At 54.7% G+C, this 12,091-nt stretch overlaps 1 protein-coding gene and 1 long non-coding RNA gene across 6 annotated transcripts in view; one reads left to right on the top strand and one right to left on the bottom strand.

Moving 5' to 3' along the window:
• LDLR (low density lipoprotein receptor) overlaps positions 1 to 6,099 on the top strand; it is a 36,013-nt gene extending 29,914 nt beyond the window's left edge. For 2 of the 4 annotated variants that reach the window (XM_060145126.1, XM_060145124.1), the window contains exons 16-18: positions 2,153 to 2,230; positions 3,548 to 3,705; positions 4,359 to 6,099. In XM_060145126.1, the coding sequence (XP_060001109.1) occupies positions 2,153 to 2,230; positions 3,548 to 3,705; positions 4,359 to 4,394 (272 nt within the window). In that variant the 3' untranslated portion in view covers positions 4,395 to 6,099. Of the gene's footprint in view, positions 1 to 2,152; positions 2,231 to 3,547; positions 3,908 to 4,358 lie in introns of those variants that run through there. The other 2 variants (XM_060145123.1, XM_060145122.1) reach the window with 2 other exon arrangements.
• LOC132517615 (uncharacterized) lies at positions 3,408 to 11,765 on the bottom strand. Of its 2 annotated transcripts, XR_009539783.1 has the most exons (4): positions 11,489 to 11,765; positions 8,940 to 9,123; positions 6,894 to 7,003; positions 3,408 to 3,807 (listed from the first exon to the last, which is right to left on the bottom strand). It is a non-coding gene; the product is annotated as an uncharacterized LOC132517615 (long non-coding RNA). The 2 variants fall into 2 exon arrangements; XR_009539782.1 differs by lacking the exon at positions 3,408 to 3,807 and having other exon boundaries at positions 6,753 to 7,003; positions 11,489 to 11,761.
• Positions 11,766 to 12,091: the final 326 nt, after the last annotated feature.

Here is a 12,091-nt window from a genome sequence, read left to right as displayed (position 1 = left end):
GGATCACATGGGCTTTTTCAGGTGTCTGCCCAACAGGGCCAGGACTAGCATGAGGCAGGTCAGGCACTCCCTGGGGCAGCATCTAAAGGGGGCACCAGGGACTTCCCTGGTGGTCCAGTGTGTAAGACTCTGAGCTCCCAATGCAGGGGGCCTGGGTTTGATCCCTGGTCAGGGAACTAGATCCTGCATCCCACAACTAAGTTCGCATGCCTCAACTAAAGACCCCCGCAGGCCACAACTAAAGAAAGACCCACCCCTGCATGCCACAACTAAAGATTTTGCATGCTGCAACTAAAAGATCCTGCATATGGCAACGAACATCCCATGTGCCGCAACTAAGACCCGGAACAGCCAAATAAATAAATAAATATTTTTTTAAAATAAATAAATAAAGGGGGCACCAAAATACCCAAGATTCAAGTAATATTTTAATGCAGTATTTTTTTAAAAAAATTGAATCCTCAAACTATGGCATGTGGGGTCAGCCACCTGTTCTAGTAAATAAAGTTTGCTCAGAGCCAGTGTCTCAGTGAGGCAAAATCTTGCAAAGTGTATAGTCAGATCCTGTTTTCCTAAAAGTTTTGCTATTTTGGTCAGCATGAGGTATCGGCATTAATTTTTCTTTTCTTTTCTTTTCTTTTTTCTTGGCCGTGCTGCGTGACTTGTGGAATCTTAGTTCCTTGACCAGGGATTGAACCTGAGCCCTCAGCAGTGAGAGCGTGGAATCCTGACCATTGGGCCACCAGGGAATTCCCGTTGGCATTAATTTTGATTTTTAAAAACAATGCAGGGACTTCCCTGGCGGTCAGAGATCTAAGATCCCGCATGCTGCACGGTGTGGCCAAAACAGGAGAAAAACAAAAAAACAATGCATTATAATATTACTGGTTTACTGAGTTTTGGGGGGACCCCTTTAAATTTAGTGCCTGGGATGAGTCCCTCTCTCTCCTCATCTTAGCCCACCCTCAAGGTCATGATCTACCTCCCCAGCTGGAGGAGGTGAGAGCTGGGCTCTCAGTGAATTGGAGCCCACCATTTGCTGCTTTGTCCAGCAGAGGGCGCCCGACCCCGTTTTTGAGCAGCCCGGAAACAGAGCTCAGACTTTTCTGGCCAGGAGAAAAAAAAAAGGCACATCAGCAAGTTTCAGACTTTTTTTTTTTTTTTCCCCTCAGAATAGCTGAATCCTTTGTTCAACCATAAAGGAGATAAAACAGAAACTATATGGTTGAGGGAGGCCCAGAACCCTTCTCACTTGAAGGACCACTGCTTAAAAAACCGTTTCACAGATGGGCCCGTCGAGGGCTTCTCGAATTTGGCAAAGGAGCCCTTTTAAGGGAAAAATTTTTCAAGGACACCAATGCTGCTGCCCAAAATTATTTTTGTGACAAGGTTTCTTAAATATGCGTAAGTGTAAAACTGCATGTAAACTCTGTCCACAACACGTGCGACAGCGGATTGAATTAAAACCCAGAGGGATTTGAACACAACCGGAGACGGTCATCACTGTTCACCGGCCTATGTGTGGCTTGGATGTGGCTTGTGCAGTCTTCCCAGCTCACTGGTCTGTTTGTAGGCCTTTAAACTTTCACGTGCACAGCCCCTCACATTGTCCGGCCCAGGTGCATGGGCGTGGTTATATAATGAGGTTCCCCCCCTTCCAATATTTCTTATTAGGTGGGGACAGCTGGCGCAGGACTATGGGGCTTTGGTGCGATGCAACCCAGGCACTGGGATTGCTGAGTATTACGGGGACAGAAGTTGGCCCCGGCCCCATCCAGAAAAGTCTCCTTGTCATCAAATGCAGAAGCAGGTTGAAAAATTCCACCAGTGACCTCGCCAGCCACTGGGAATGTATCTGTAGGCGTTGGTCTCAGGGACCAGCGGTCCCTTCCCCAGTGCCTTGTAATGTGAGGCTAAAGGACCCTCTTAAATTTGCCCCAAATCCCATAACCCCGATTGCTAACAAGCGAGGCCCTGGAGGAAGCCAGCCCGGCTCCTCTCACACCTGGGAGATGCTCCAAGTTCCTTTGAATGTTTGAGGACACTGAGAAATGTCAGGCATTTTCCTTTGCGGGTTGTCATCATACACCTGCTGTGTTTTCCCGCCTCTCACTGGGGAACTGGGTCTCACTTTCTCCCTTCTCCCTTGCAGTCCTGGGTGATGTTGCCGGCCGAGCGGATGCGGAGAGGCCCCAGGGCGTGGGTGCTCTGTACATCGTCCTCCCAATCGGTAAGCCTGTGGCCGGTCCTCCCCTGGTTCCCGGGTTCCTACAAAATGATCTCCGTGCCCAGTAAGCCAGTCTGGTCCACCTTTCCTCCAGGAATGGGGTAGCCCTGCTGCGCATCCTGTTCATCACTGGGCCCCCCTTCCTAGCTTCATTTACTTAACAAATATAGTTGAGTGCCTGTTGTATACCAAGATTGCTTCCGGGCACTGGGGACACAGCCCTGAAAGAAACAAACATTCCTCCCCCCACCCCCCACCCCCTCCTCGGAGCTGACGGTGAGCAGAGTGGGGCAGTAGATGTGTCACAATGGGGGAGGTGGGGCTGGGCCAGGGTCCCCGGTGTGAGTATGGGCGGCCTCGCCAACACCCAAGGGATGGGAGGGCAACCAGCAGGGGCGCCTCCTGGTGAGCGGTTCTCTTGCAGGGGGCAGTTGGGAGATTTCTGCTTTCCCCCTCCACCCATCAATCATGGCTTGGTCAGCATCACACCCATTTTTCCTTTTTGAAAAAAGTCCTTTCAAGGTGTCCCTTCACAGAGATGAGAGATCTAAGTGCCCAACAGCTGTGTGCTGTGGGTTGGCGGCTGGGCCCCTTACCTTCCTTGGGGCTGCCGGGGGCCCAGCAGAGCCTGAGCCTCTCCCACTCTCTGGACCAGAATATTTTTCAGACCTGGGCCGGGTGAGCCCTTGGCTGTTCCCTGGATCTGGGGGAGGGGGTAGGGAGGGGACAGGAAGTGCCACCCCAAGGCCCACCATAAAGGATGCAAAGAGGGATCCAGCCCCACCCAAGTTCAAACAGAACCAGAGTACACTGTGGCCCTGTATGTAGAGAACAGTCCTATTTCTGAAAAAGCGGTGGCTCCCATGTGACTAATCACAGAAACAAACTGGAAGAATTGAAAATAGTTGGGTATTCAGAGGGTGAGGCAGGGCTTCCTTGGTGGCGCAGTGGTTGAGAGTCTGCCTGCCGATGCAGGGGACACGAGTTCATGCCCCGGTCTGGGAGGATCCCACATGCTGCAGAGCAGCTGGGCCCATGAGCCATGGCCGCTGAGCCTGCGCGTCCGGAGCCTGTGCTCCACAACGGGAGAGGCCACACAGTGAGAGGCCTGCGTACCGCCAAAAAAAAAAAAACAACAACAAAAAAAGAAAGAGGGTGAGGCAGTCACAGTGGTCTTCAAGCTAGAGATTTGTTATGCTCATAGATAGATTTTTTTTTTTTTTTACAACGGGCAAGTACTGCTTTAAATGCAGAATAAAACCCTTTACAAGTTGAAAGGGCCTGACAGCTGAAGGCAACATCTCTCCCCTCTCCCTGCAGCGCTGCTCATCCTCCTGTGCTTCGGGACCTTCCTCCTCTGGAAGAACTGGCGGCTTAAGAGCATCAACAGCATCAACTTTGACAACCCTGTGTACCAGAAGACCACGGAGGACGAGGTCCACATCTGCCGCAGCCAGGATGGCTACACCTACCCATCGGTGAGCCGCGCCACTTGGAACCTCATTGGTGCCCGTGTGTCCGTCTGTGTGTCTGTCATGTCTCCTCAGGGCCAGGTCCTCCCCGGAGAGCAGACATTCTCACTGTGTGGGGACGGGGCCAGAGGATAAGCAAAAGGATCGTAGGTCCGAGGGTGAAAGCCAGAAGGGGGACGGAGAGTGGTTTGTGGGTCTGGGAGGGAGGGGATGCAACTTTAGGTGGGCAGGAAGGCTTCTCTGAGCAGGGAGTGTATGGTGTGCAGAAGGCACCACCTGTGCAAAGGCCCTGTGGCGGAACCCTGCCTGGTGTGTTTGAGGAGCAAGGAGGCCACCAGTGTGACCGGAATGGAGAGAGTGGGGGAGGGTGGGAGGGGACAGGGCAGATGGAGCAGCACCCTCGGAATGAGGTGGGAGCCACGGAGCCACACGATCAGACTTGGGTGGTCACGGCGCTCCCTGGTGGCTGTGAGGGAGCAGGCTGGGACCAAGTAGCGGAGCTCCGAGACCCCGGGGGAAGCCACTGTGTGGGTCCAGCGGGCAATGCGTGGGGGCTGGTTGGCTGGAGGGGCCAGGAGAGAGTGAGGCGTAGGTGGCCTCTAGCCATGTTTACTGTATGTTGGACTGATGGTTTCCGGCGTTTACCGTTTTGTTGACAGAGACAGATGGTCAGCCTAGAGGATGACGTGGCATGAGCTGCTGCCTTGAGTCCCGTCCCTTCCCGGAACCTGCCGCTGGTCAGTCGCTGGCAGGAAGAACACTTTCTCCCCGGACCCTTGACCTGCCTCAAACCCTTCCTGAGACCTCGGGCGCCAAAAGCAGTGCTGGTGGTTGCAGCCCCGGAGCCTGTCTGCCTTGTCTGCCAAAGCTTTGTTTTATATATTTATTTGTTTGGGAGGCAGAACAGGCTTCCGACAGCGCCCACGGATCGGGTTTGGGTTGCATTTTTTCTTTCTTTCTTTACGCTTAAAAGAAAAGAGGAGGAAGGCGGACGAGCTGGGGGATGTTTCTGAGCTTCTCTCCTCCTTGACGTGCTCTTCCCCCAAGGGAATGATGGACGGAGGGACACGGAGCGGGAAAGCTAGTGGCTTTGAACGCACCAGAGCAGTTGCTACCAAGAGGGGCCCGGGTAGCTGCTGCTTCACGTGCCCTCCAGCTCGAGCCTCACACTCAGGACTGGACGTGTTTACCTCTGCCTGCCGAGCTGATGGGATGGCCAGTGTTGGCCTTTGCTCTGCCACCCACAGGTTAGGATCAAACTAGGGTTTTCCAAGCTGGGTTTGCCCTCCCCTTATGCTGGGGAAGGGCCCCTGGTGATGGCTGGATCCAGCCTTCTGGGGGTGGCACCCGCTGAGCCCTATTCATTCACCAAAATCCAGCCATCCCCAGAGAAAACCTGAGCCACCTGTCACCCTTAATATGTATTAAGTGCCTGAGACCCCATTGCCTTGTGCGTGAAGATAGGTGGCTTCGACCTCTAACTGTGTCCCTCTGTCTGGGTGTGGGTGTCTGGACCCCAGCCCTGCCCCTTGCACTTTTTCAGTTTAGTTGTACACTGTGTAAAGTCGACAGTCTATTATTATTTTGCACTGCTTTCCGTTCTGGTTCTGTTCTGGCTGGAGAGAGTCCAGGTCGGTGATGGTGCGGACCTGGCCCCTCCCCCAGCACATAGGGAGACGTGCGTGAGGAGGAAAGGGTCGGCCTGATCACAACTTCAAAGCCAAGATCAAGATCGAGACTATCTGGCTAGTGTTTCCACTTCTGTGCAGATGCCCCCCGAGCCGTTCATTTCCCCAATAAGCTGGTCATGGTTGGCGGGGGGTCCATCTGAAACGTGCATGGCACGTCTGCCCTGTAGGATATGCTCCTGGCCTCGAGCATTTCGCGGGACTTAGGAAACAAGAATGCTTTCTGAAATTGACACACGTATCCCATTTGTGACCACAGAGTGGGGGTGGGGGGGTGCCTCCCAAGGAGACTCTCTGAGGGGACTGTCTACTGTACAACCACAGAACATGGCGGCCCTGCAGGAGGCTGTGAATGCCTTTTCTCTTTCTGAAGCATGTAAATAGATCCCCGGGCAGACAATGGGAGCTTTTTGTTATGTTTGCACTTTGTATATTTGTCGAAACATTTATCACTTATATGTATATAAAAAAAAGATCTATTTATTTTTGCAAACCCTGGTTGCTGCATTGGGGGAAACTGTCTCTGAGACGCCTCGTCTTTCTGTACAAAAAGATTATTCGCGCGTGCTGCGCGCAACGCTCTTCAGGAGAATCAGGTCTGTGTTGTATATATGGGTTGCTTTTCCGGGATGGGTATCGCTTTTTAAACCACTGTATAGAATGTTTTTATAGCCTGAATGTCTTACTGTGATCGATTAAATTTCTTAAAGTATTTGGCTAAACCAGAAGTGCTTTCTTCCTCTGTTCTCTGGCTCCCTCCATCTGTTGAGGGACTAGACTCCCCGGGAGAAGGATCTGGAAAGGGAACATCTCCCCAGATCTCCAGCAGGCTGCAGGCTCTCGGGGATATTGTGCTCAGCTGGGGAGCAGCTCTGCTGGGTGCTTCCCTGAGTTGGGGTTTTGCTAAATTTCCTGCTTGTTCATTCAATGAACAACGGGCACCTGTTGCGTGCCAGGTCCTGTTCTAGGCGTGTGGGACACTGCAGTGAATAAGAGTCCGTGCCCTTGGGACTTCCCTGGAGGGTCCAGTGGTTAAGACTCCATGCTTCCAATGCAAGGGGCGGGGGTTTGATCCCTGGTCAGGGAGAGCTAAGATCCCATATGCCGTGTGGCACGGCCAAGAAAAAAAAAAGTTATATATATATAAAAAAAGAGTCTGTGCCCTCAAGGAGATGACGTTTTAGAAGAGGAAACAGATAGAAAAAATTGTATTTTACAAGATTATTCTGGAAGAATATTAAAAAGGAACTGAGTGGCAGGAGGCTTTTTTTATTTTGGGGGGTGTCGGGGAAGGATTCTCCTGAATTTAGTCCTATTAAATTCGTTGCTAAGATGGAAAAAAATTGAGAGATTTCACAACACAAATCCAAATAATCATAAATTCAGGTGAATCTGGCTACATCATGGAAACATTTGGCCAGAGCCATGGGATGGGTGTCAGGGTACGTGGGCTGCAGTCCACCTCAGTCCCCTACACCCTCATTCTCTTGTGCACCCCAGCTTTACCTGAGTCTGGGCCTTGAGGGCATTTCAGACCCCTGTCTTAGGGCATGACGGTCAAGCCACAAATAGTCCTGGCACATCAACTGGGGAACAGTCAGGAACACAGCAGGTCACTGGATAGAAAAAAACAATACAGGGATCTAAGCATAACACACCAAATGGGCAAATCATAATGAGATGCCACCTCACACCCATTAGGATGGCTGTAATGAAAAACAAAAAACAGAAGACAACAAGTGTTGGCGAGGGTGTAGAGAAACTGGAACCTTCGTACATTGTTGGTGGGAATGTAAAATGGTGAAGGCACAGTGGAAAAACAGTATGGCGGCTCCTCAAAAAATTGAAAATAGGACCTCAAATTTTTTAAATTAAAAATAGAACTATTGGGACTTCTCTGGCGGTCCAGTGGTTAAGACTCCACGCTTCCACTGTAGGGGGCATGGATTCGATCTCTGGTCGGGGAACTAAGATCCCGCAAGGCGCGAGGCATGGCCAAAAAAATTAACAATAAAAATAAAAATAGAACTATGATGTGATCCAGCAAGTCTACTGGGTATATATACACAGAAGAATTGAAATCAGGGACTTAAACAGATATTTGCACACCCATGTTCTTAGCATTTTTCACAAAAGCCAAAAGGTGGAAACAACCCAAGTGTCCATCTGCAGGTGAACAGATAAATAAAATGTGTATATATACAATGGAATATTATTCAGCCTGAAAAAGCAAGAATATTCTGACACATGCTCCAACATGGATGTCTCTCGAGGACATTGTGCTAAAGGGAAATCAGCCAGTTATAAAAAGGTAACTACTGTATGGCTCCACTTATATGAAGTCCCTAGTGTAGTCAAATTCCTAGAGACAGAAAGTAGGACGGTGGGTGCCTGGGGCTGGACGAACAGTCTGGGGAGTTGGTGTTTAATCGCTATAGGCTTTCAGTTTTGCAAGACCAAAGAGCTGGATGGCTGGTGGTGCTGGTTGCACAACAATGTGAATGTGCTTAAGGCCGATGAACTACACACTTAAACTTGGATAAGATGGTAAAGTTTACGTTATGTGTATTGGAGCACAACTGAAAATAATGCTAAATAATACTTTTTTTAAAAGACCAGGGGGCTTCCCTGGTGGCGCGGTGGCTAAGAATCCGCCTTCCAATGCAGGGGACACGGGTTCGAGCCCTGGTCCGGGAAGATCCCACATGCCGCGGAGCAATTAAGCCCGTGCGCCACAACTACTGAGCCTGCACTCTAGAGCCCGCAAGCCACAACTACTGAGCCCGCAAGCCACAACTACTGAATCCCGTGCACCTAAAGCCTGTGCACCGCAACAACAGAGCCTGCACTCTAGAGCCCGCAAGCCACAACTACTGAGCCCGCAAGCCACAACTACTGAAGCCCGTGCACCTAAAGCCTGTGCACCGCAACAACAGAAGCCACTCAATAAGGAGACCACGCAACGCAACAAAGAGTAGCCCCCGCTCTCCCCAACTAGAGAAAGCCTGGGGGCAGCAACCAAGACCCAACGCAGCCAAACATAAATTTATTAAAAGAAAACCAAAAACCCAGGGAATTCCCTTGTGGTCCAGTGGTTAGGGCTCCACGCTTCCACTGCATGGGGCACAGATTTGATTCCTGGCCGGGGAACTAAGATCCCAAATGCCGCAAGGTGCAGCCAAAAAAACCACAAATGGGGACAATGAGGCATCTAGAAATAACAGCAGAAGAAGGGGTGGCATTACTGGAGCCCAGGAGCTGTGGGAGCCTGGGAGGAGACCCCTCCACGGCAGAGAGAGACGAGAGAGACTCCGTCCTCTCCCCTCCTCCGGGCCCCCCTCCTGCCAGCGCCCCCATGGGCTGAACCCAGCAGGACCTGGGAAACTGGGTTCCCTGCAGGAATGGGCCCAGGGGCAGGGGACCCAGAGTGTCAGGGCAGCAGGTGGGAAAGAGCGCAGACTGGGCCAGGCGGCCTGGGTTGAGCTGGGTGACCTGGGACCCATCAGAGTCTCAGTTTCCCCAACTGAAAACGGGGCCGATGCGGATCCTTACCTCCTGGGCTCCACGGGTGGCCGGCGTGGTGGTGGAGAGAAGTGCCAGGAGCCGCAGGGACTGTTATCTCTTCTCTGTCCACAGGGTGGCACTTCCTTCCTTCCTTCCGCCTTTTGTCTTGGGAAGGTTCCAAAATGCCTCTGGGGGCGAAAGCTGAGCGGACCGCACAGGAAGCGTCCGGGGCCTGCAGGCAGGCGGTCGATAATTGGTTGATTGACTGACTCCATGCTCAGCCGCGTGGCAAATGGGACAAATGAGCTCGAATGGCTGGGCCTGTGGGAGGGGCCGGGAGGTGGCAGAGGGTGCTGTGAAGGGAGGGTGGGCAGGACTCAGGTGTCCCTGAGCAGAGGAAGTGCCTGGGAGAGGCTGGAGGCGATGGAACTTTCTGGTCCCTGGCCTGGGCAGTTTTCCATTAAGGGAGTGAGTAGTTGCTGAAATCCTCCCTCGGGCGTCCCCACCGTGGCATTGAGTACGACACAGACACGCAGGACTAGAGCCTCAGGAAAAATAAGAGCAAACACTTCTTGGGGATTAACTGTCTGCTCCCCTCGGTGGCTGCCCAAGGGGCGGGGAGGGAGGGCAGGCCCAGAGCCCATTTTACAGATGGGAAAGGGGAGGCTGGGGTCACCGGTCTCAGCTCCCGCAGCTCCTGGTGAGACCCAGACGTCCCTCCCCACCAGCAGCCCGAGGGGTGGAGGGGGTGCGGCCTGGTGATCCTCTCTGGGCTCACAAGGGGTCCCCTAGGGAAGGGCGTGGATGTCACCCAGGTGAGATGCAGCGCAGCTAGCAGGCCACTTGGAGGTGGTCTGTAGGCGCAGCCTGCCCAAAGGGGTGGGGGGCAGACTGGAGCTTCGGAGCTGCCATCCCCAAGGACAGGGTGTGGGCAGGCGTGACCCTGGCTCCCCCTCTCCAAGGGCTCAATGGCTCTGGCCAGGACTGGCTGGGTGGTGGGAAGAAGCTGCTCCCCCAAGCCTGACACCCCAATTCATGTCCTCTGCTGCCTCCCCCTCCTGCCCCCACCGGCATCTGAAACCACAGCTGCCTGTGGTGAGTCAGGCTGGAGCCTGCGGGGCTGAGCCCAGGTCCGGGGGAGGGAAGGGGGGAGGCAGGGAGGGGGAGCCCTGTCCCTGACGCCGGCCCCTCCCCCACAGTGGGGGTCAGCACCCCTTCCTCTCCCCCAGGAAGTGAATCCCCTCCACGATGAAGGGGTAAGAGAGTGGCTGAGAGGTGGAGTTTGAGCGAACACTGGTCACATCACCCACCCCACTGAGTGGAGTGGGATGGGGGGGGGATAGCCCCCAGGACTCCTGGGTCCCATCCAGCCTCCCCTCCAGGCAGCTCAGGTTTCAGCACTGATTCCTGCCCTTGGTGGAGGGGCTCCACCCTCCCGGCACAGCTGCTCTGCTCACCCCGGAGGCCTCCTCTCCCACGCTGTGCCTGGGATGGAGGTGGGGAGCTTGGGGGTTCATAGCGAGACCAGCCCCCTAGTCGGCTGGGCCTCTGCACCATGACCTGTGTTAAGAGGCCAATGTCAGGCTCCCCTTTCCAAGCCCCAACTCTGGGGCCCCCCTGGAATCTGCAAATCCTCCCCATGCCTCACTGTGGACTGCAGGCCTGGCATGATCCAGCCCCACGGCCTCATGTTCCCTCCATGCTGGCCTCTTTGCTGTCCCTGAACACCCATCTTTGCACTTGCTGTTCCCTCTGCCTGGCTCACTGTCTCCACACCTTTATCCCCAGAGGGCTCAGGTCTATCTGGGCTCAAACGGCTCTTCCTCCCTGGGGCCTCCTGCAGGCTCTGTCTCCATAATCTGTGACACCTTCCACGAATAGCCTGCCGTCTCTGTGCCTCAGTTTCACCACCCGTAGGGCACTGGGAGCCAGCACACGGCACCTGCTCGTGGCCTCCACTGGAGTGTGGCTCCCTGAAGGGGGGCCTGGCAGGTCACAGATGCCCAGTGCACACTTCTGAGACAGTCGGGGAGCCACCAGGAGGTCCTGGAGCCTCCCCGAGGATGGTCCATGCACTGCCGTGTCTGTGCTGATGCCCTGTGACCAGTCCTCCCGGCCTCTCACCAGCCTCGGCCCACCAAGCTTGCCGGAGGTCCAGTGTGAGGGGTTTGGCTATTTTCCCCAGAAACACCAATTATAAGACAGGTTGGCCAGGTGTGTGGATGTCTGACCGGCAACCACTGATCACTAAGCGTCTAGAACTTTACCCTGCTCCGTCGCCCAGCAGGGCTCCACCCAGTACAGGCCTGAGTTCCAGTCCTTGGTCTCTTTCTACCTGGGTGACGTCGGACAAGGGGCAGATGCCTTGGAGGCCATTTCTCATCTGAAAAGCCAAGATGCTCCTCCATGGACCCCAGGGCCCCACTGCCGAGTTCAGCCTCCCAGGGTGTCACTGTCCTGTGACTTCGGGCAACCGACTGGACCAAGCTGTGCCTCGGATCCCCCACCTGTAAAACGGATACTCCTCACCGGCGTGGGACGGTGTTGGCCTGAGGGGTGCAGGAGGAACGGGCTGGGGGTGAGGGGTCAAGTCTCACCTCTGCAGGCGCAAGGCCTCAGTTCCCCACTCACTGCCTGGTCAGGGGGACTCCGATCCTGCATGCACTCCAACAGGCCCGGCCGAGAGAGCTGGTTGCTGGCTGCCCATGGGCCGGCTGTCAGAGGGAGAGCAGGCAGGGGCGGGAGTGGGTGTGCAGGCTGGAGGCCGCGGGCCGAGGCTGTCCGGGCGTCCAGCCAGCGCCGGGCAGTGAGTCAGGGCCCAGGCATGTGGAGGGCCAGGGCCTCTCGCGGCCCCTGTGAGCTCAGGCACCTCCCTGAATGCGCCCGCCGGGCCCCACTGGGCTGCGTTCCTCACGCACTTGCTCACTCCTTGGGCTGGTTGCGGGGGAGGCCTGAGGTGACGGGGCCCCTCTAAGCCTAGGTCCATGCTGCCTCCCTGGAGTCACCTTCTTCTTCTTGGGGAAACTGAGTTCTGGGCAGGCAATGCCTCCAGGGCCCCTCCCAGAACAAAGCGAGGCCACTGCTCAGGGGTTGGGGAGCAGGCCCATGGGGGGTTCAGGCCCTGGGCCCGGGGTACAGAGAAGCCTGCGTCTGTAACTGCACCCGCTCCTCAACACTGGCTTTCTCTCCCAGGGCCTCTG

The sequence above is a fragment of the Lagenorhynchus albirostris genome, chromosome 3, assembly GCF_949774975.1.
Source record: "Lagenorhynchus albirostris chromosome 3, mLagAlb1.1, whole genome shotgun sequence".
NCBI lineage: Eukaryota > Metazoa > Chordata > Mammalia > Artiodactyla > Delphinidae > Lagenorhynchus > Lagenorhynchus albirostris.
Note: the sequence above shows the minus strand (reverse complement) of the source record. Positions and strands in the feature narration are given on the sequence as shown.